This window comes from Pyxicephalus adspersus, chromosome 4 (assembly GCF_032062135.1).
Source record: "Pyxicephalus adspersus chromosome 4, UCB_Pads_2.0, whole genome shotgun sequence".
Lineage (NCBI taxonomy): Eukaryota > Metazoa > Chordata > Amphibia > Anura > Pyxicephalidae > Pyxicephalus > Pyxicephalus adspersus.
Genome location: NC_092861.1, coordinates 115,483,754 through 115,502,680, shown reverse-complemented (window position 1 = coordinate 115,502,680; position 18,927 = coordinate 115,483,754). Strand labels below are relative to the sequence as shown.

Genomic DNA, 18,927 nt, shown 5'->3' with positions numbered 1-18,927 from the left:
GTTAAAGCATTACCATCAACAATTGTTTAACATTACAGAGCTCAGCCTTAAACTTAAATGTAAGGGCACATTACCCTTTTCTCATGCTCCAGATGATAATATATATATATATATATATATATATATATATATATATATATATATATATATTATACCAATTATACTGTGCAACAATTTTTATATATGGTGTAACTTCAGTTAGGTAATTCTTTAGTAGCTGTAATTTAATTGGCAATTTATATGTCATTGTTTGAGCAATTAAATGCATTGTAACAACTGAGAAATGAACTATGACCAGGGACAGTTGTAATCATGTCTCTTTGATTCAAGGTGTGTAGTGTGTGTTACGTCACACTGGATAAAAATAGAATGTGATGGTTCAGCCGTCACATGCTTCCTCTATAGTATTGACATAATCTTAAAGTAAAAGATTTTTAAATAATTATGATTTCTTTTTATGAAAATGTTAAACTGTATCTTTTTAGGAGGGACTTTTCAGACAACCCACTGGTTACACAATAGACAAATAATAAAAAGAGCTGTTTATTCTGTTTTTGGATATACAGTTTTGTCCAGCCAGTCCTGAGATTCGCAGAGCCAGCCTGGTCATCCAATTTCTCCCCCCTGCTCCCCAGCACATAAAGCTGAAGTTTAGTTTGCTTATAGTTTGCCTTCCCTGGTTCCTTCTTTTGATATTAAAGAAAACTTTTTTTTATTTTTGTTGTATTCGTTATTTTAGACTTGGTGACATCACTTTGTTTCTGTGCTTCTAGGTGAAATTAGGGCAGATCATGGCTGGTGTGAGGGGCTGGCAGGATGCTACATAGCTTCCTGCAAACATTACAGAACCTCATGCCTCCTGCAGACCACCTAATGCCCACACATGGTGCTTTGCCTCCATCATTGAAAGGACTAAAATGCATTTAACCTGCCTGCCTTCAGGTTTATGATTTATAATATTAAAGCAGCAGAAATCTCTGGCCCCGCCAGTATGTTCTTTGTGATCACAAGCTTGATTCTCTCTTGATCCTTCTTTCCTCTCTCCCAGTCTGAATGCTCCTATCCAGGGCTTTTGCTGGAGTTTACTTTTAACTGGAGTTATGTTTTAAACAGCCACTGCAGAAATGCCATAGCTGGGTAATGTCTTGTTATTTTTCCTGAAGCTGTATTTACGTGTTTAATATTCCAACTTGGAAATCCTTGCAATCACCATGGATATGGCGTCCTGGAATTTCCTGTTCCTGGGTCTATAGGTAAACAGAAAAGGCAGTCCCATGTCCTCAAGAGACTTATGGGAGAGACATATGGGAAGCATGTAAATGAACATGCATGCCTATACTAATGAAAACTTAGCTAATAAATAAGTAGTTACTTTGTAACTGATCATTAGGAAAGTAATTTATTCACACATTTAACCTGCTCTTACTTCATCCCCATGTTACAAAGCAAATTGGAATAAGACTGCAGCCACTAGTAGGGAAATGTACAATCCCTGCTTGGTCTTGCTGCGGGGCCTCTTGGAAAATGATGATGATGTAATATTTTAATGAAGGTAAAAAAATTTACCTTGTTTAATTTTCAATACTATGGAAGTTATACATGTTTGAGAGATCATATAAATAATATAAATAAATATTTTTTTTATGGCCTTGCAGGATGTTGGTGGAGGATGGATTGAAGTCAAGAATAATCAAGGTGAAAGAGGACTTGTACCAACAGACTATGTTGAGGTGAGGGGTGTTGACAGAACACATTATTTTTCATTTTCTCTCCTTTTAAAGTATATATATTTAGAAGTATAATTAACCCCCCTAGCATTCTAATTCTGTTCGTATTTCCATGCAAAAATGGTTACATTTTTTTTGCATGGAAATTAATTTTACATGTAGGCCTTTAATTCTTAGGTATACCTCACCGAAATATGTCCAATATTTAATACATTTAATAATAAACTTTAAATAAAATAAAAACACAAAAATCTATTAAAATAAAAAAATAGTTAAACATGTAATATAACTGTACAGTAGCTTGTATAATATATATATATATATATATAATATAAATATATATATATTATATCAAGATTGTTTTGTATTGGACTCAATACATCTATTTTGTATTGAATCCAATACAAAATTATTTGAATTTCCGGCCAATCCTCCTGCATGCACCAACGTCACCGGGAAACCCCGGAGATGGTCTCTGCACACTCCAGGAGAAGATCGAAGAGAGAAGACGTGTTCCAATGCCATTTCAAAAGTCCTTCATAACATTGTTTTTAATCAGAAGTTTTCAAATTATAGCAGGTGGTTCTGCCTAAAAGTTTTGTTCCGACAGTTGCTGTTAAAGATTGATGACATTCTGTCTATTGAAATGGCTGTTTTATTAAACATAATGCCAACGTTGGGATATCTCCTGATACTGACAACAGTGTTCCTAGCTGGGGAAGTGAAAACATTCCATGCAGCCCCCTCTGAAGTGCATATATGTACACAGGGAGTGAAAGCAAAGAGGCTGCAAAAACAGCAGGAGTGAGATGCAACAAAATATTAAAACGTTTAAATCCTTTGTTGTGTTGTTTTACTGTCTTATGTCATAATTGGGTTCCTGTTAGCATTACTTTATCACAGAAATGTCAACAATAAATGTCACAGCTTATTTTCAGTATATGACCTTGGTAAAATCTACATGTTTAACTGAAACAGTTGTGGAAATCTGTAGGCTTCTACTGCTAACCTTGGCAAGAGACAATTGCCTAGCTCTTTCTTCTGTACTTTTCATCAGTGACCCAGAGCAAATGTACAGCAAGTAATATCAGAACACTTGCTTTAAATACCAGTTCAGGATAGTGATGAGAATGTGTTAAAGCCTTTGGACCAGCACAAGAGCATATCACTTGATTTTTTTTTAAAGCGTTTATATAATCTTATATGTTGTATATATGTTGTGCTTGTTTTTCCAGTTCATATCTGATGGAGGTGCTTCTAACACAGCGCCAGATTTGTCTTTCTTTGATTCCCTTTCTGCCATAACTGCTCAGGCCGCCAATGCCAACAATGTTGAACAGGTATGTCAGCAGTGTGATCCATTTATAGAATGTTCTCTATGTTATATAAGTGCATTGCAGTAATTCCAGGGATTTGATGTAAAACAGTGTACATTTGCACTACCTGATGGGAGAAAAGCCACTTAATAATGAAAGCCATAGAACATATAAGATACAAGTAAGACAAAGGTTTGAGGACTTTTATAGAGCGATAGATATATGCAAAATCAACTACATGTAAGGTAGAGGCAGTAGAAATGAGCAGGCCATTGGAATGAATTAACTTATATTATGGGATCTCAATGTAACACAAGGATTTGGTATGACTAGTTCAGTGGTAAATTACTGCTAATTATTTTCAGTATAAACTGTGGAAATGGTTGGTGTAGCTATTGAAAGTAACTCATTTGGAGACAGCAAAAAACTTACACACCCTGACAGCTTGTCTTACCACTGGAATGTGTTTTGAGCAACATAAGCTTACCATTATATGTTTAATTGTTCTTCAACATTAAAACGGAATAAAAACATTATAGACATTACCTTATCTTCTGTGAACACAGCCACTGACCTTGGAAATGGTCAGTAGTAATAAATATTAATGAGCTTGCTTTGAAGCTGTATCGTGACAGTTTTTACTGCATCTATTTTTATGAACGATCAATACATTTCAATAATACTGGGAACAGGCTATGCATGTCCCTAACTATTTCTTTGAAACAATGAACAGATTTGGATGTTCATGTACAAACAAAGGTTTTATATTTCTTTTCTTTTTTAATTATTCACAGAATTACTTCATTTAATGCTGATTTTATGTTGATTTATTTTATGCAAACATAGATTTTATTTACTTTATTTATTTATTTTTTTAAATTCTTTATTAACATTGAGAATACAACCATCAGTATGATTTTTAATGTGGTATTGAACCAAACTTTGAATTGAAACATCTTGATATACCAGAGAGTTTAACCCATCTCACTTTGTGGTGGATAGTCAGTTAAATAAGCTCCATCCCTGACAATTTTTCAGTAGCAGAAATGTGAAAGCGCCTATATCTAGCTTAGAAAAGAAAATAAATGGAACGAAAAGGAGAAGGTGAAGGAGCGAGGAAAAAAGAGGACAGGGAGAGGGGAAGGTAAAACAAATCAAATAGGAGCGAATAGGGTGGGGAAAGAAACAGCCGATCCTTCTGGCTCTCAGTCCGGGACTCAAACACGAGGTCTTTGTATTCTTCTAAGTTCTGAAATTGTTACAATAAAACCATGTAAAGCAAAAGGAGGTAGATCTGAAAGGAGGCTTTTCTGAAAGGCATAAAGCCTACTTGATTAAAAGTGAGTGATTTTACAGAGATGGGGAGAAGCCTAATAGACGAAGGGTGTTTGGAGGCAAGAAAAGTACTCGCCAAGATTGTTTTTAATCTTTTTTGGCCTCTAAATCCCCAGCTGGGAGTTAATTCAGTATTTCTTTTTTAACCTTTAGGCTCAAAGTACAAATGACCCCTGGTCAAGCTGGAATGCTTCTAAACCCACATCTGACAGTGCAAATGATCCTTGGGGGGCAAACCAGAAAAACTCAACATCAAACAACTGGGATTCTGCTTTTGGACATCCACAGGCTTACCAAGGCCCAGGTAGGGTATAAAATATTAATAATAAATATTAGGCGATACAGGTCACAGCATTTTAGTGTGTGCTCTCTTCTGTCCCAAAACCCCCATCATGTCACCCACTAGGCCATGTCAAGAATTTTCCTACATTTGTTTTTAGCACACAACCCAGTCCTGGCAAAATGGTTAAATTTTCCAAATATATTTACTATCTGCATATTTACCTATCTGCTGCAGTTTATTTGTTTCTGGGCACATTACCTTAGGCTAGGTAAACACGCGCAATAGTTCTCGTCTCATAATCAGCTCAGGGCTGATATCGAACAAGAATCTTGCGTGTGTACAGCGCTCGTCGTCCATCGTCCGAACGACCGTCTCGGCGGATCCACAGATGGTGGATGACGAACGATGGTAATGTGATATGTGTAAAAAGTAAAGGGGAGAACGCACAGCAGGCTGCCACTCCCTTGTTTTCTCCATGGAGCAGAATGATGCTGTATGTACAGCACTCATTCATGCATCGTGCAGTCGTTAGTCGTTGGAAATTATCTTGAAAGATCCTTCCGAAAAACAATTATTGCACATGTATACTTGGCCTTAGTCAGTGGACAACAGTAAAGTGTTTGATAGCTTTTCAGGTGAAGATCATGTAAAGCTTTGTGTAGTCTTTCATCAAACTGCCTATTGTCAGTGTTTGCCATAGGTTATCAGAGAGGGTGTTTTGTTTGGTTGTATCAGGTTGTAAATAGTGCCTAATCTGAAAGCTCAAGTGAGACTAAAACTGCTACAAGGCCATGATTGCCTAACAAGGTTACTATTTGCATATACATATATAACATCTGAAAAATTGGTTCACTTACTATCGCTTCTAACGGGATCAGGGTGACTGTAAGGAGATTGCTTATAAAGGAGCAAGTTACCTGTTTGAAATAAAATATGCTGTTATTACTCTCTCATTTTTATTTACTTCAATTGTCAAAGTGACAATTGACTAAAAAGATCATGTTTTTCAGCATAAGCGCTACAATAACTGCCTCTAATTTGCTTATTATTTACCATTTAATCCTACCCGCTTGCCATTTTTTAAGGATTTATGTGGTTTGCCACTTTAGAAGTGGTGAACCCCATAGGATATAGTGAAAAATAGTGGTGTTGGTTTAAATACCCTGTTCTCCAGTTTTGCTGCTGGTCACTATTTTAGAAAGTAGCGGTGCAACCAAATTTAAGGTTACTGGGCTGCATATCACTGCCTCTAAAATGAAAGTCACATCTAGAACAAATGGTTGCTAGAAGCAAACCACTCCAAGTGAATTGAGCTTCTGATAGTCACTTTAAATGTATTGTGGTACAAAATAAATCCTCTGTTTTTTTGCAGCTGTTGATGATGATGAGTGGGATGATGACTGGGACGATCCCAAATCCTCTCCTCCTGGGTACCTTGGTTACAAGGATTCTGAGACCTCTGATCCTGGAGCAGGTCAACGGGGAGCAGGAAGACCAGCCTCCATGAGGATACCTCTAAACAAGTACATGCTCATACATGGATAAGAATCAAAACCATTTCTAGTCGTAATAATTGTCTGGAGGAAATGTATGGAATGCTTTAAAAGAGAGTTATCAGTTTAAATTGGATTATGTGTTACTGGCATCCAGTGGAGGGACTGACATAGAGGGGGAGCATCAAAAGAGTAGTCAGACAGTAGTTACATTTAGTTTTTTTTTTAAATCTGAGAAAGGATCTTTACAGTTTTACATCAACTTTTTTTTTTTTATAAAATATTTTAAAGCTCAACAACACTTTCAGGGTTCAACTTCCCCTCCCTTTCTTATTTCCAAAAAAGAACTACCTGCTTTCTCCATTCCCAAACACTGCCCTCCCCATCCTCTTCCATCACGAGATTAGACTACAAGGTAAGGTAAAGGTGTGGTGCAGTTTACCAGTCCTTAGATGAGGTGGCTGCACTCCTCTCTATATATAACAAAGCAAGACATGGTTCTGTAGTCTTCAGAGATCAATGAAAGCAATGTCATTTGGTTTGACAATCCTAGTCTATAGTTTTCACACCAAAGCAAGCTTCCTTGTAATTTATATAAACATTGGATTCCAGCTGAAGTTTAGCAACTAACTGTTTTAACTTGTTTTGGCAGATTTCCTGGTTTTGGAAAGTCAGGAGTTGAACAGTATCTGTTATCTAAACAGACAGCAAAACCCAAAGAGAAGATCTCCATTATTGTAAGATATCTATGCTGTGCTACTTCCTTGCTTTATTTAGAGCTTGCATGACCTTTTCATAATCCGAAGACACTAAGACATAAGTTCAAAATTTAGCAGCGCCAGTTACCAATAATTTTCTGACCAATTTTCCTACCTAAATTATTTTTATATAGTTTTTGTAAATATATATATATATATATATATATATATATATATATATATATATATATATATATGTTTTACTCTCTTTTTTCAATGTCCTATAATTAGGGACATTAATAGTTGTTTCCTACCCATATATTTAGAATTGTATGCTGGCATGTACTCACCATCTGTGACATGAGAGACCGATTGGTTGGGCAGTTTCTTCCTAGCCAGTCCTGACCATCCTGATCTATAGTTTTTCACATACATTTTCTTGTGATTTATTCACTATAGTTTTTGTTTGGGTAAGCTGGTAACAGGGGTGTCTGGAGAATACCCCTCCTCCACAGACCCAGAAATATTTGTACATTTAAGATGTATGGAAATTTTTTAGTCAGGTTCCTTTTTTTTCTTCTGTCTTAATATAGTTTTAAACCAAAAACATGCTTGCTTTGCTGGTTTACAAGTTTGTCAATTTGTCCAATTACTTGCTAAGGGACTATGACAATTTTTTTTTGCTGTCGCTAAGCTATTCGGATATGTTATAATTTATAAATGTTCTGTTTTCAATAGCAGATGTGTAGTAAACAAGTATGTTTTTCCTTTATTGTGTAATCTTGTTTTTTATTGTTTGCAGATTGGAGATTATGGCCCAATGTGGGTCTACCCAACCACAACATTCGACTGCACTGTGGCTGATCCCAAGAAGGGATCCAAAATGTACGGCTTGAAGAGCTATATTGAATACCAGTTAACAACAACAGTAAGTGATCAAAACAATTGGAAACATATGATAAACACATGTCATATTTTTTTTTGTATGCCGCCACCCCATAGTTGCTTATGTTATTGTCATGGAAGACACTTTAAAATAAATTAGTGGCTTCTGGATGCAAATAGCATCACATGCCTTATGATCTTTCTTGGAAATTAAAATAGAAATCTATGCTTTAAACATCTCATAATATAGTTATCTATGTGAATAATTAAGAAAACACATACAATACTTTGTATCATTACTAGCAGGAGGCTCTGAAATCTGACTTTTTTATGCTCCTGCACTCACTCAGACTCAATCAGACATTTCCATTGCCCCTTTTGGCTGTGCTTCTATTTGTGTGGATAATATCCATGTAATATGTCATCTAGTTGCCATTCATAATACTCACAATACTGGGGCTCTGCCCTGCACTGTGCTATTTTCCTAACATGGTTTCAGGCAAGGAGATGGGGAGAGGAGGTGTTTTGCTTAATGAAGTAGGGAGCATTTGGAGGATTCCAGTAGTATCAGTAGCATGCAGTTAGTGTCCAATAGCATGCTCTTTCGTAGGGAACATGACACAAAAAGCAGCACAGTTTTTCTATCTGTGAAGTGTAAAAAGAACGGCTAAATCAAGTTTGAAGTCTTTGAGCAGTAAAACTTATTACATGTTATATTTCAACTTTGTAGTTTCCAATTCATTGGGCCTTTAAGATCTCCAAGGCTGAAGAGAACACATTTTCATTAGTGAAGCTGGGTGATCCAGCAAACCTGGAATGGATTTCCTAAAAGTCATTTGTTATTTGTTAGCAAATGTTTTGAATCCTGGACCAGATCCATTCCAAGTTTCCTGGATCACCCAGCTTCACTGATGAAAGTGTATCCTCTCCAGCCCTGGAGAGCTTTATTAAATCAGGCCTTTTGTCTGCAAAAAATTAAATGTATTTTAAAATGCAAGCAACAGAGTAACAAAGTAATATTACAGTATCCAGTAAATAGCAATATCCTCTCTCCATTTTAAACTAGTGTTTGTACACAACTGTTTGTTATACATTTTACTTTGTGGCCATTGTTCTATAGAGGTGTGATAAAAAAATGATTTCTAGCAAATGTCTATGCATCCCTCTCATCTTGGTTTCACAAAGGTTACTAACTAACTTCACCATAGAAGCTATGGCTCACCCACCTATTATCCCTATACCCCAAAACAAAAACAGCTGCGGGAACGGTCATGTAAAATGAAATAGGGTCCTTTTCCTAAAGAAATCAATCAGATCAACCCAGTAAAGATGGAGGGATTTGTAAAAGAGGCTCTATGGATATTAGAGGTATTAATGATCCTTCCGACAAATGTTTGATTTTTAGAAGTTTAAAAAGAATAACAAATTTGCCTTTAATAACATATATGCCTAAATAGCTCACGTCATTTAAATGAAATGTATAATGCAATTAATGTTCAATAAAAATAGATAAGTAATGACTTCTCATCAAAGGCTTCTGAGAGTCATATATTACACATTAGCCACTGCTTAGAGACCTCCATTGTCTTATTACCTTCATCTTGGCTTACCGTGTTTCCCCGATGATAAGGCATCCCCATCAAATAAGCCACCCCCCAATTTTTGCTCAAACAATTAAAATAAAGCACCCCCCCGCAAATAAGACATCCTCTGATACCTGATACTGTGTGCCTCTGTGTGACTCCTTGATGCTGGCTGCAGTGCAGAGTGAAACTGAAAGTAACTTCAAAGGACAAGCAAGCTGCTGATCCCTGCCCTAACAGAGTCTGTTACCCGGCGAGTCAGTGATCAGAAGGGGACAGTGAATGGCACATACGGTAGTGATCAGAAGGGGATAATCAATGGCACATACGGTAGTGATCAGAAGGGGACAATCAATGGCACAGAGTGATCAGAAGGGGACAATCAATGGCACATGAGTGATCAGAAGGGGACAATCAATGGCACATGAGTGATCAGAAGGGGACAATCAATGGCACAGAGTGATCAGAAGGGGACAACCAATGGCACATGAGTGATTTTCAACAGTAAATGTGTACTGTAGTCTTCTTCATGGAAAAATAAGAAATCCCCCTAAAAATAAGACCTAGGGCATATGTTGGCATTTCAAAAAAATATAAGACGGTGCCTTAATATAGGGGAAACAGGGTAGGTTTGAATAATATAATGTCTAACAATACCTGTTTCCTTTTTGTTTTCAGAACACAAACCGTTCAGTTAACCACAGATATAAGCACTTTGATTGGCTGTATGAGCGTCTTCTAGTGAAATTTGGATTAGCCATTCCCATTCCTTCTCTTCCAGATAAACAAGTCACAGGTAAAGTTTAAGAGTATGTCAGTGTCACATTAGCATACAATCTCCAAAGATGGATTCTAGGAATAGCATCTTAGGTAATTAGGGCTTAATGTTAAATTGAGAACAGTTTAAATTCTGTTTTTTACCAGTTTATTAAAATAATACTGTGCTTTGCTTTTTTTTTTTACAAAGCCTTGGGAATTCAGATAATACCTTACCAGACTTTAGTTGGCCTCAAACCACATGAACCCGTACTTGCATATGGTTTTCCTCTATTTATGTATTATAAACCTGACACAACCTGGGCAGTGGACAGGTTGCCGTAGACCATACATTAGAACACTTGTAGCTGACAAGACAGTGGTTGCACTCATTTAGACATTTTTGCACTTTCTTTAGCACACTGTGCTAGGATTCCTTTATTATGTAAAACATTTCAATACAATATACACATCAAAACAAGCAACAGCAAGGCATTCTGAAAAAATACCAAAATCAAATTGACCCAATCAAAGCCCTATACAGTTTCCCTTCAAATTTTATAGCGAAGTGACCTCACCACCCACAGCATTTGATTGGACAGTGAAAGGACAGCAGCAACTATAAAACCTAGTGTTTACTAATAAAGCCAGCATGACAGCCAGATAAAGGTGAGTGATGGCAGCGTCTAGATTACCCTCAATACCAAATTATTTTAAGCTGTCTTAATAGACTTGCAACTCCTTGCAGTAACTGCAGCTCTTACCCCCTACTTTCAGCTTTGCAGTTATGCAATATTGGTTTGCTGTATGCATCATTGGGACCCATTATTGTATCCGCTTAAAGCTGAAGTTGGATCCCCGTCACATTACCATGCTACTGAAATGAAAAATTAAAAACCTTAATGTTTTCGTGACCTGCCCTATTCTTGTTTATGCAAGTCACGTATATCATGGCTGGTAGGGAGGGATCTACAGGGTGATATACATAACTTCTTGAAATTGGGAAGTTGTGGTAATACCTACATGTAGCTCATTCTGCAGGAGGGAAAGAGCTGAAATCCAAAAAATAAAGTGGGCTCTATCTGATTTGCTACAGCTTCTATTGCACTGTGACTATGTGAAATCGGAGTAAGCAATAGCAATGAAGTAGAAGGAGAAAAAAAAACCACATTCCGTACATAATGTTCATAATATTTTGCCAAAACCTGGGCAAATGAGCAAATAGAAGCTTATTCCTTTGTCTGTCAGTGTTCTTGCCCAGTTTGTTTGGACTACAGAACACCTTTCCCTCTCCTTACTTCTATACCAAAAGGATAAAGTATTCTGTATCCCATGGAAAGATATTTTTTAGGAAACTGTACTTATGTTTTAGTGTACTGAATATGTTTTTCTTGTTTTGTCTGGATTTATGCTTTAAGTTGTGTATTAGCTTTTAGTAAATATGTATCCTTTAAGGGTTCATATTTTATTCCCACAGATACTTTAATGAAACTCTTCCGTAGCTTTGAGTTTAAGCCGCAGCGTAGCTTGCAGCAGATATCTGGTTGTTTTTTCTTGTCTAGAGAGAGCTGTGACTTGCGTAACATTAACCTAATATGACAGTACAGCTTGTGTTTTCTACATTGTTTCTGGCACAGGGAAATAGTTTTCCGGATGACTCACAGGCTAAACAGGAAAAAGGGCTGCAGTCACGTGAAGGCAGATTACAATACCGGAGACTGTTAATGCTGAGACTAGTATATTAAATTATTTCTAAAATTACAGGAATGGTAGAATATTGATAGTTTCCTGAGTGTGCCAGGCACAGTAAAGAAAAAAAAAAAAAAGAATAAAAAAGAGACAATTGTGTACAAGCTTTATGTTTGCTTTAAAAATGAGTTAATAATTTTCGTCCGGACTCTGGAAATTTGTGTTAATGATTGCTTCCACCACTAACCAGCAATTAAAGATAGAAACAAACTATAGGTATCATTATGCTGCAGCAGTGTTTATGTGACATCCAATGTCTGAAAATTGTAATGACTCCTGAATCTTAGAATGCCAATGTAAATATTTGTTAGAGGCTTAAAACCCTTCTCTGAGCAATAGCTAGAATTCTCTCCACGCCCCCAGAACCTATCCCACTCAGACATAAATTCGCTGTTGAAGGTCGCTTTGGCAGCTTGGGTTCCATGTCTGGGGACTGCCAATCCACTGGTGCAATGGCACCCATGATCAAGAGTCCTTTCTGGTCCATTAGGAAAAAAGGACCTTTCCTCAGGCAGCCAATAAAGAGAGTCTATGCCAGTTTGTCAATGGCATGGACTTGGATACTTACCAGTTAGGGCAAACAAAATTTAGTTTATCTTTCAGTGATTATGCCCATTAGTCTAAAATCAGGTATTTTATGACTGGTTTTATTTAAAAAAAAAAAGTAATTTATTATAATAATTATAGTAATATTTGCATTTTCATATGGGGATGGGAAGGGGTTAAATGGAACCAGAAAAGGCAAAATATTAGCAGATTAAATTTCAGCTTTATTATTAGTCACAATATGTAACTGCTTCCCTGTTGGATAGTTTATATGTTTGTCCTTTTCTCGCATTTTTTAATTCTCTCCTCATGCTTAACAGAACAAGAATCACTTTGACTAATATATTTTGTTTAATAACAAACCCTAACACTGGGATCCCCCTTTTAATTATCATTCACACCCTCACTACCCACTATTGGATTGCTGGTATTTAAAATAAATAAAATACGCTTTTTACTAAATTCCAGTAATTTCCCCAGATGTGGTGTTTGTTTTAATTTTTGATTTGTTGAGGGGGGTTTAAAGAAAGGTTTACTTAGATCTTGAACCCCTTTGTTGAAATCTCTTTATAATACAAAAGCAAAATTGTGTCTGTAAGGACATAACTTAGAATACCAAATCTTGCACTGAGCTACAGTGTCCTCTCATGAGGTTTGGGGTACTTATTATTTCCCAGCAATCTCACTGAAAGGATATTGATGTCACATCATACATTGCAGAAGGCAAAGGTTGAGTGTTTGTTCTAATTTGTTTCCTTACAGGTACATTTTTGATTTGTATATGGTCTCTGCCATTGTGTTTCTGGGTTATGTTCTGTACACTTCTGCTTGTAACCCGTTAGAAAATAAGGTTCTTTGATAAGCCTTGGTTTCAAGTTAACTACATAACAGTGTCTTTGCTTCCTCTTATTTTAAGATTTCATAGTGCTTGATGCTTACTACAAATGTTTGTGAAAGTTCTCATTAATTACAATAACAAGTCCAGTTGAATGTGACTAACTACTGCTAGACTTACTACAAACGTACATGTTTATTCACCACCAATATCTCCAAAAAAGGAAAGTAGGTTAGATGTCTTCCACTATAGTAGTCCACTATTCAATCATTCTTTTTAACACTTTCTAGGTCGTTTTGAAGAAGAATTTATAAAGATGCGTATGGAAAGATTACAAGCATGGATGTCTCGAATGTGCCGCCATCCTGTCGTATCAGAAAGTGATGTTTTCCAGCAGTTTCTTAACTTCCGTGATGAAAAGGTAATCAAAAACTGCATATCTAATGATCTGATAATCTTCCATTCTTCTGAACACAATTGGAATATATGGGTTGCTGTGGATTGCTGCAAAACTCCTGCACTTTGATTTATATTAGGCTGGGTCTACATGGACGGTTTTAAAAACACATAAAAAAGTTCCTACCACCTTTATATGCATTTGTATGCACTTTTACAAGCCCCTTTTATAAACCCCAATGATGCATTTTACCGCAAATTGCTGTAATTTGCCGCAATTTTACATAGGCCTTTATAAAATATACTTTTAACCCTTTCAGGGAATGAGTACAGGGGTACATAAAACCCCTTATTCCCTGAAAAGGTTAAAATATATGTAAAAAATTGGACAAGGCTTTAATGTTAAATTATTTTATTAAATGTGGGTGTATTTGTGTAACTAAACTTTTTTATTTTTACAGGTTATTCCAATGACAGGATGATTCCCACAGCTGCATTCATTCATAACATGAGCACAGCCGTGGGACTCCTCCTAACAGTAAGGGATCCCCAGGTACTAGGGGTTAAATGAGGACAAGGCTCTCCATTCACCTCTAGTGCTTTGTGATTGGCTGAGAAATAGGAAACCCTGATACAGAACACATACTACAGCTCCTCTAGGGCTGCGGAAGCAATTGGGAGCAGAGCTGTCAGCATAGCAGAGCTCTGCTGATTGCTCTGCTCCCTGATTGGCTGAGGAAAGGGAAATCCTGATGATGCTTGAGCTGTCATCAGGGTTTCCTATTGCTCAGCCAATCACAGAGCACTACAGGTGAATGGGGAAAAGTCTCCCCATTCAAGTCTAGTGCTGAATGGCTGAGAAACGGAAAACCTCAGCCAATCACAAAGCACTAGAGGTGAATGGGGAGCCTTGTCCTCATTTAACCCCTAGTGCCTAGGGATCCCTCACTGTCAGGAGGAGTCCCACGGCTGTGCTCATGTTATGAATGAATGCAGCTGTAAGAATGATACTGTCATTGTGGGATAACCTCTAAAAAAAAAAAAAGTTTAGTTACACAAACACACATACATTTAATAAAATAATTTAACATTAAAGCCTCGTCCTATTTTTTACACATATTTTAACCCTTTCAGGTAATGAGTAAGGGGTTTTATGTACCCCTGTGCTCATTCCCCAGGGTGGGGTGGTGGAGATCTGGGAGTCTCCTTATTAAAGGAGGCTTCCAGATTCCAAAGTCCTGCTAAAAACGCTTATAAAAGCCCCCATTGTTTTCAATGGAAGCTTTTATAAAAAGCTCAAAAACACTTGTAAAAGCCTCCATTGACTTCAGTGGGAGCGTTTTCCAGTGCTTTTGAGCGTTTTCCAGCATTTACCCTGCGTTTTAGATTTTTAAATGTTGCAAGCAACGTTTAAGATAAAGCTCACAAACGTGCCTGAAGGAAACGTCCTGGTGTAAATCAGCTAATTGGAATGCATGGGGGCTTCAAACATGGGCTTTAAAAGCCTCAGGTTAAACGCTGGGGCAAACAGTCCGTGTAGACTAAGCCTTAAGTGAGGGAAAATCCCCCAATGGGGACACCTATAATTATTAATAATTAAGTAATTATTATATATATAGAATTATATCAAATACTAAAAAAATCAGTGTACTAATATTGTCCAATAATGTAAAATATTTTGGTAAAGTAGTGCAGCAATCTAGTAGTATATAGAGTTTTTATTTTTGTATTGAATGATCATTTTGCACAAAATCTCATTTGAGGGATAATTGGAATTTCTCAGCTATTCAATTTGTTTCTTCATATATATTCAAGTGCTCTGGGTTAAAACCTATAGGGAATTTACCAAATTAGTTTGTTTGACATAAATGACCAATGAGAGGCATTCTTCAATGTTAGTATTGATGATGATAATTAAATTACCAATCACCCTTTTTTATGTTGCAATGTCCTTCCTGTAAAACTGGAAGCTGTTTAGGTTTTGCTGCATCTGTGTACTAATACTTCAAGTGGCATAAACACAGATGGTGGACTGTTTGTTATGTCAACAGTTTAGGCAATCCTTGACTTTTGTGGATTTTTAACAGCCGGAATGTCACCACACATATGTTAGTGTATAAATTGTTTGTTCTTTTTGTTTTCCAGTATTTCTTTTTTTCTTTTTTTCTTTCTTTCTCTCTTTTCTGTTTTCCATGGCTGCACAGAGGACCTAGTGACCCAGGAACATATAGCCACATCCTCTCTGCTTTTAGGAGAGAATTTTATGGAGAATGTTGAGTGGGAACTACTATATATTCACATGTAGAATTACAGAGCGTGTGGCTGTGTTGGGACATCATGTGACCAGAGGGAGATAGGACACAAAAGAAGCCATATCTATCCAATGTTAGAGAGGTCACCTTGATTTGTGTTTTAATCCTAGTAGTAGTATGTTTATAGAAACATGGTAGGCTAATTTTACAGCAACAGTAAAATTTCCAATAAAAGTCAAATAAAAAGAGCTCCATTTTTTTCATGAATAAATTGTTTTTGAAATCCAGTCAGGGAATTTGCCTAGGTCGAGATAATGTGAACAATCAGCTGCAATCAGGAAAATGCATTTCCTCAGTCAGAAAAACTGTTACATAGTAGCAAGTCACAAAGTGTAAAGCTGCGTACACACTTCCAATTTTTATCGTTGGAAATGAACGACGAACGATCGATTGGGCAAAAATCGTTCGTAAAAAAAGTAACCAACGACGCCGACGAACGAGGATAGTCGTTGGAAATGAACGACCGGACCGGCGGATCGGATTGGACGATGATCGTTGACCATCTATCGTGTGTACGGTCGTTCATTGATCGTCCATGGTCTGAGCATGCGCGGTGAACGAACGATAATAATTGGAAGTGTGTACGTAGCTTAAGACAGCAAGAGGATGATCTGTGTCAGGCGTTTGTGGACCATCTGCCTATACAATATGACTTACATATTTGTGTCACGTCTAAACCATTGTTTCAGCCCAGTAAATAGATGCCAACCCTGAATAGTGTCTGAACAAAGATGGCTCCATCATTATAAAGAAAGACACAGATGTAGATGAAGTACTGTAAACTAGGTGAAAGAATTTTAAATACCTTTACATTGTTTAGCATGCTTTGTCTTACCATAAAAATCTATATGAGGCTAGGCATTAATTCCTAATGATGTATCATTAGGAATTAAAGAGGAACGAAACTGAAAAATGCTTAAAACAAAAAAAAAAAACACACTTACCTTCAACCTCGCAGGGCAGTCCTATCCATCCCGAGGTATCTTCCATCAGGCCCCGCGTTGTCCCGGCATCTATCTCCTAACAGGTGCGACTGGTGGCACACTCTTGGCCTCTTCTTTCCTGTTCTTCTTCCTACGTCACCCAACGCAGGCACATGCTGAATAGTCGGCCCCCCCACATTTTCATCTCACCAAATCTGGCCCTCTTTGCAAAAAGTTCAGACGCCCCTAGGTGATCGGGGATTAGGGTGCTGTGCTGCACCTTTTTTTTTTTTTTTTTAAAATCTATATGAGGCTAGGCATTAATTCCTAATGATGTATCATTAGGAATTAAAGAGGAACGAAACTGAAAAATGCTTAAAACAAAAAAAAAAACACACTTACCTTCAACCTCGCAGGGCAGTCCTATCCATCCCGAGGTATCTTCCATCAGGCCCCGTGTTGTCCCGGCATCTATCTCCTAACAGGTGCGACTGGTGGCACACTCTTGGCCTCTTCTTTCCTGTTCTTCTTCTTACGTCACCCAACGCAGGCACATGCTGAATAGTCGGCCCCCACACATTTTCATCTCACCAAATCTGGCCCTCTTTGCAAAAAGTTCAGACACCCCTAGGTGATCGGGGATTAGGGTGCTGTGCTGCACCTTTTTTTTTTTTTTTTTTTTTTAAAAGGGTGTTGTACTTTTTTACTTTACATAAGAGGGTTGTCTACCTAAAGTGAAATCACTTAAAGTGAAATTTCTGAGTTTAGGTGAAGGAGTGTAATTGCCTCGTTTTTTTTCTAATATTTGTGTTTTTTCCTGTTTTACTAGGAATGGAAGACTGGCAAGAGGAAAGCAGAAAAGGATGAACTGGTTGGCAGTATGATATTTTCTACAATAGAACCAGAAGGTCCCGAACTGGATATGATAGAAGTGTAATTATCTTTTTTATATATTTATTCAGTGTTTATTGTTCTCACAAAGCATGGAAAAAAAACTCTCATTTTTGTTTAGAGTCCAGAAGCAATGTTTTAAGAGACTCCTGTGCAGTTTTCAATCTTTCCTCATCTTTACATAGATTATATGTACAAGATGCATGGACACAATAAAGTTCAAATCTCAGTTGCAGACTGTTCAGAGCAAAACTTAGTGCAGACATAATGACTGACCCCTCATTACAGACCTCAATAAGAGACCCTAAAATCAGACCTTATTGATAGACCCACTGTGCTGATCTCGGTGATCAGTAGAAAACACAGTTGTCTAAAGTTTGTATCTCACGCTGTTTACTTTCTCAGACTACTTCTCTTTGGCCGGATAAGTAAATTTTGTATGGTAGATCACTTCATCTATAAATTTTGCTTAAAAAAAAAACAACCTCTGCTCAGGTTGGAGATATAACTTTGATCTTCACGGCACCAGGGATTACAGTAACATGCAATCCAGGATGGCTAGGGAGCATGGGCAGCAGTATTTTTTTATATTAAATGAAGCTAAATCCACTCTGCATTCCCAAGTTACATGATATTATTTCTCTGTAACTGTAATACATTCATTTGTGGATTCAGGTATTTTTCAGCATTGCCAAGGGTGTAGTTAGATTTTTGTTCTCTCTGCAGCCATTTAGGTTCCTTTTTTTTCACGTACTTTCGATGCAATGTCATAAAGGTTGACATTCCAAAATCCAGCTATTGATCATCTGTTCAGTTTTCCTGCATGGATTTCAGGGCGCTTTTCCAATTTTACACTGTTTTCTGGAGGCCCCGTTTGTTTTGATGTTGCTGTACTCCAGAAACAGCTGTTAGGTCTTGCTTGCATGTGCTTTCCTTCTCATTTATTTGCTGCTGTATGCATTATGGATTCAGGCAAAGATTCAGGCATTATGGCAAAGAAAAGAGGTGTAAAACGTAAACATCATGCCTTGTCGATCGCAGAGAAGATGAAAATGCTAAGAAAAACTTGATAGCGACGTGTCTGTTCGAACCATTTGTGAAAGATACAACATTGGCTCTTCACAGACAGAAAAAACTGCTAAAGTTCTTTTCTGACAGTGGATCAAAAAAGCAAATGTTTGTGAGGAAGTCAATGACGG

At 37.2% G+C, this 18,927-nt stretch overlaps 1 protein-coding gene across 1 annotated transcript in view; it reads left to right on the top strand.

Annotated features, from left to right (window-relative positions):
• The window catches only part of SNX9 (sorting nexin 9), a 58,716-nt gene that overhangs the window by 26,928 nt on the left and 12,861 nt on the right, over positions 1-18,927 (top strand). The window contains exons 3-11 of the mRNA XM_072409371.1: positions 1,656-1,730; positions 2,963-3,067; positions 4,532-4,682; positions 6,034-6,184; positions 6,807-6,891; positions 7,655-7,780; positions 9,999-10,116; positions 13,497-13,627; positions 17,667-17,770. Coding sequence (XP_072265472.1) covers positions 1,656-1,730; positions 2,963-3,067; positions 4,532-4,682; positions 6,034-6,184; positions 6,807-6,891; positions 7,655-7,780; positions 9,999-10,116; positions 13,497-13,627; positions 17,667-17,770 — 1,046 coding nt within the window. The remainder of the gene's footprint in view (positions 1-1,655; positions 1,731-2,962; positions 3,068-4,531; positions 4,683-6,033; positions 6,185-6,806; positions 6,892-7,654; positions 7,781-9,998; positions 10,117-13,496; positions 13,628-17,666; positions 17,771-18,927) is intronic.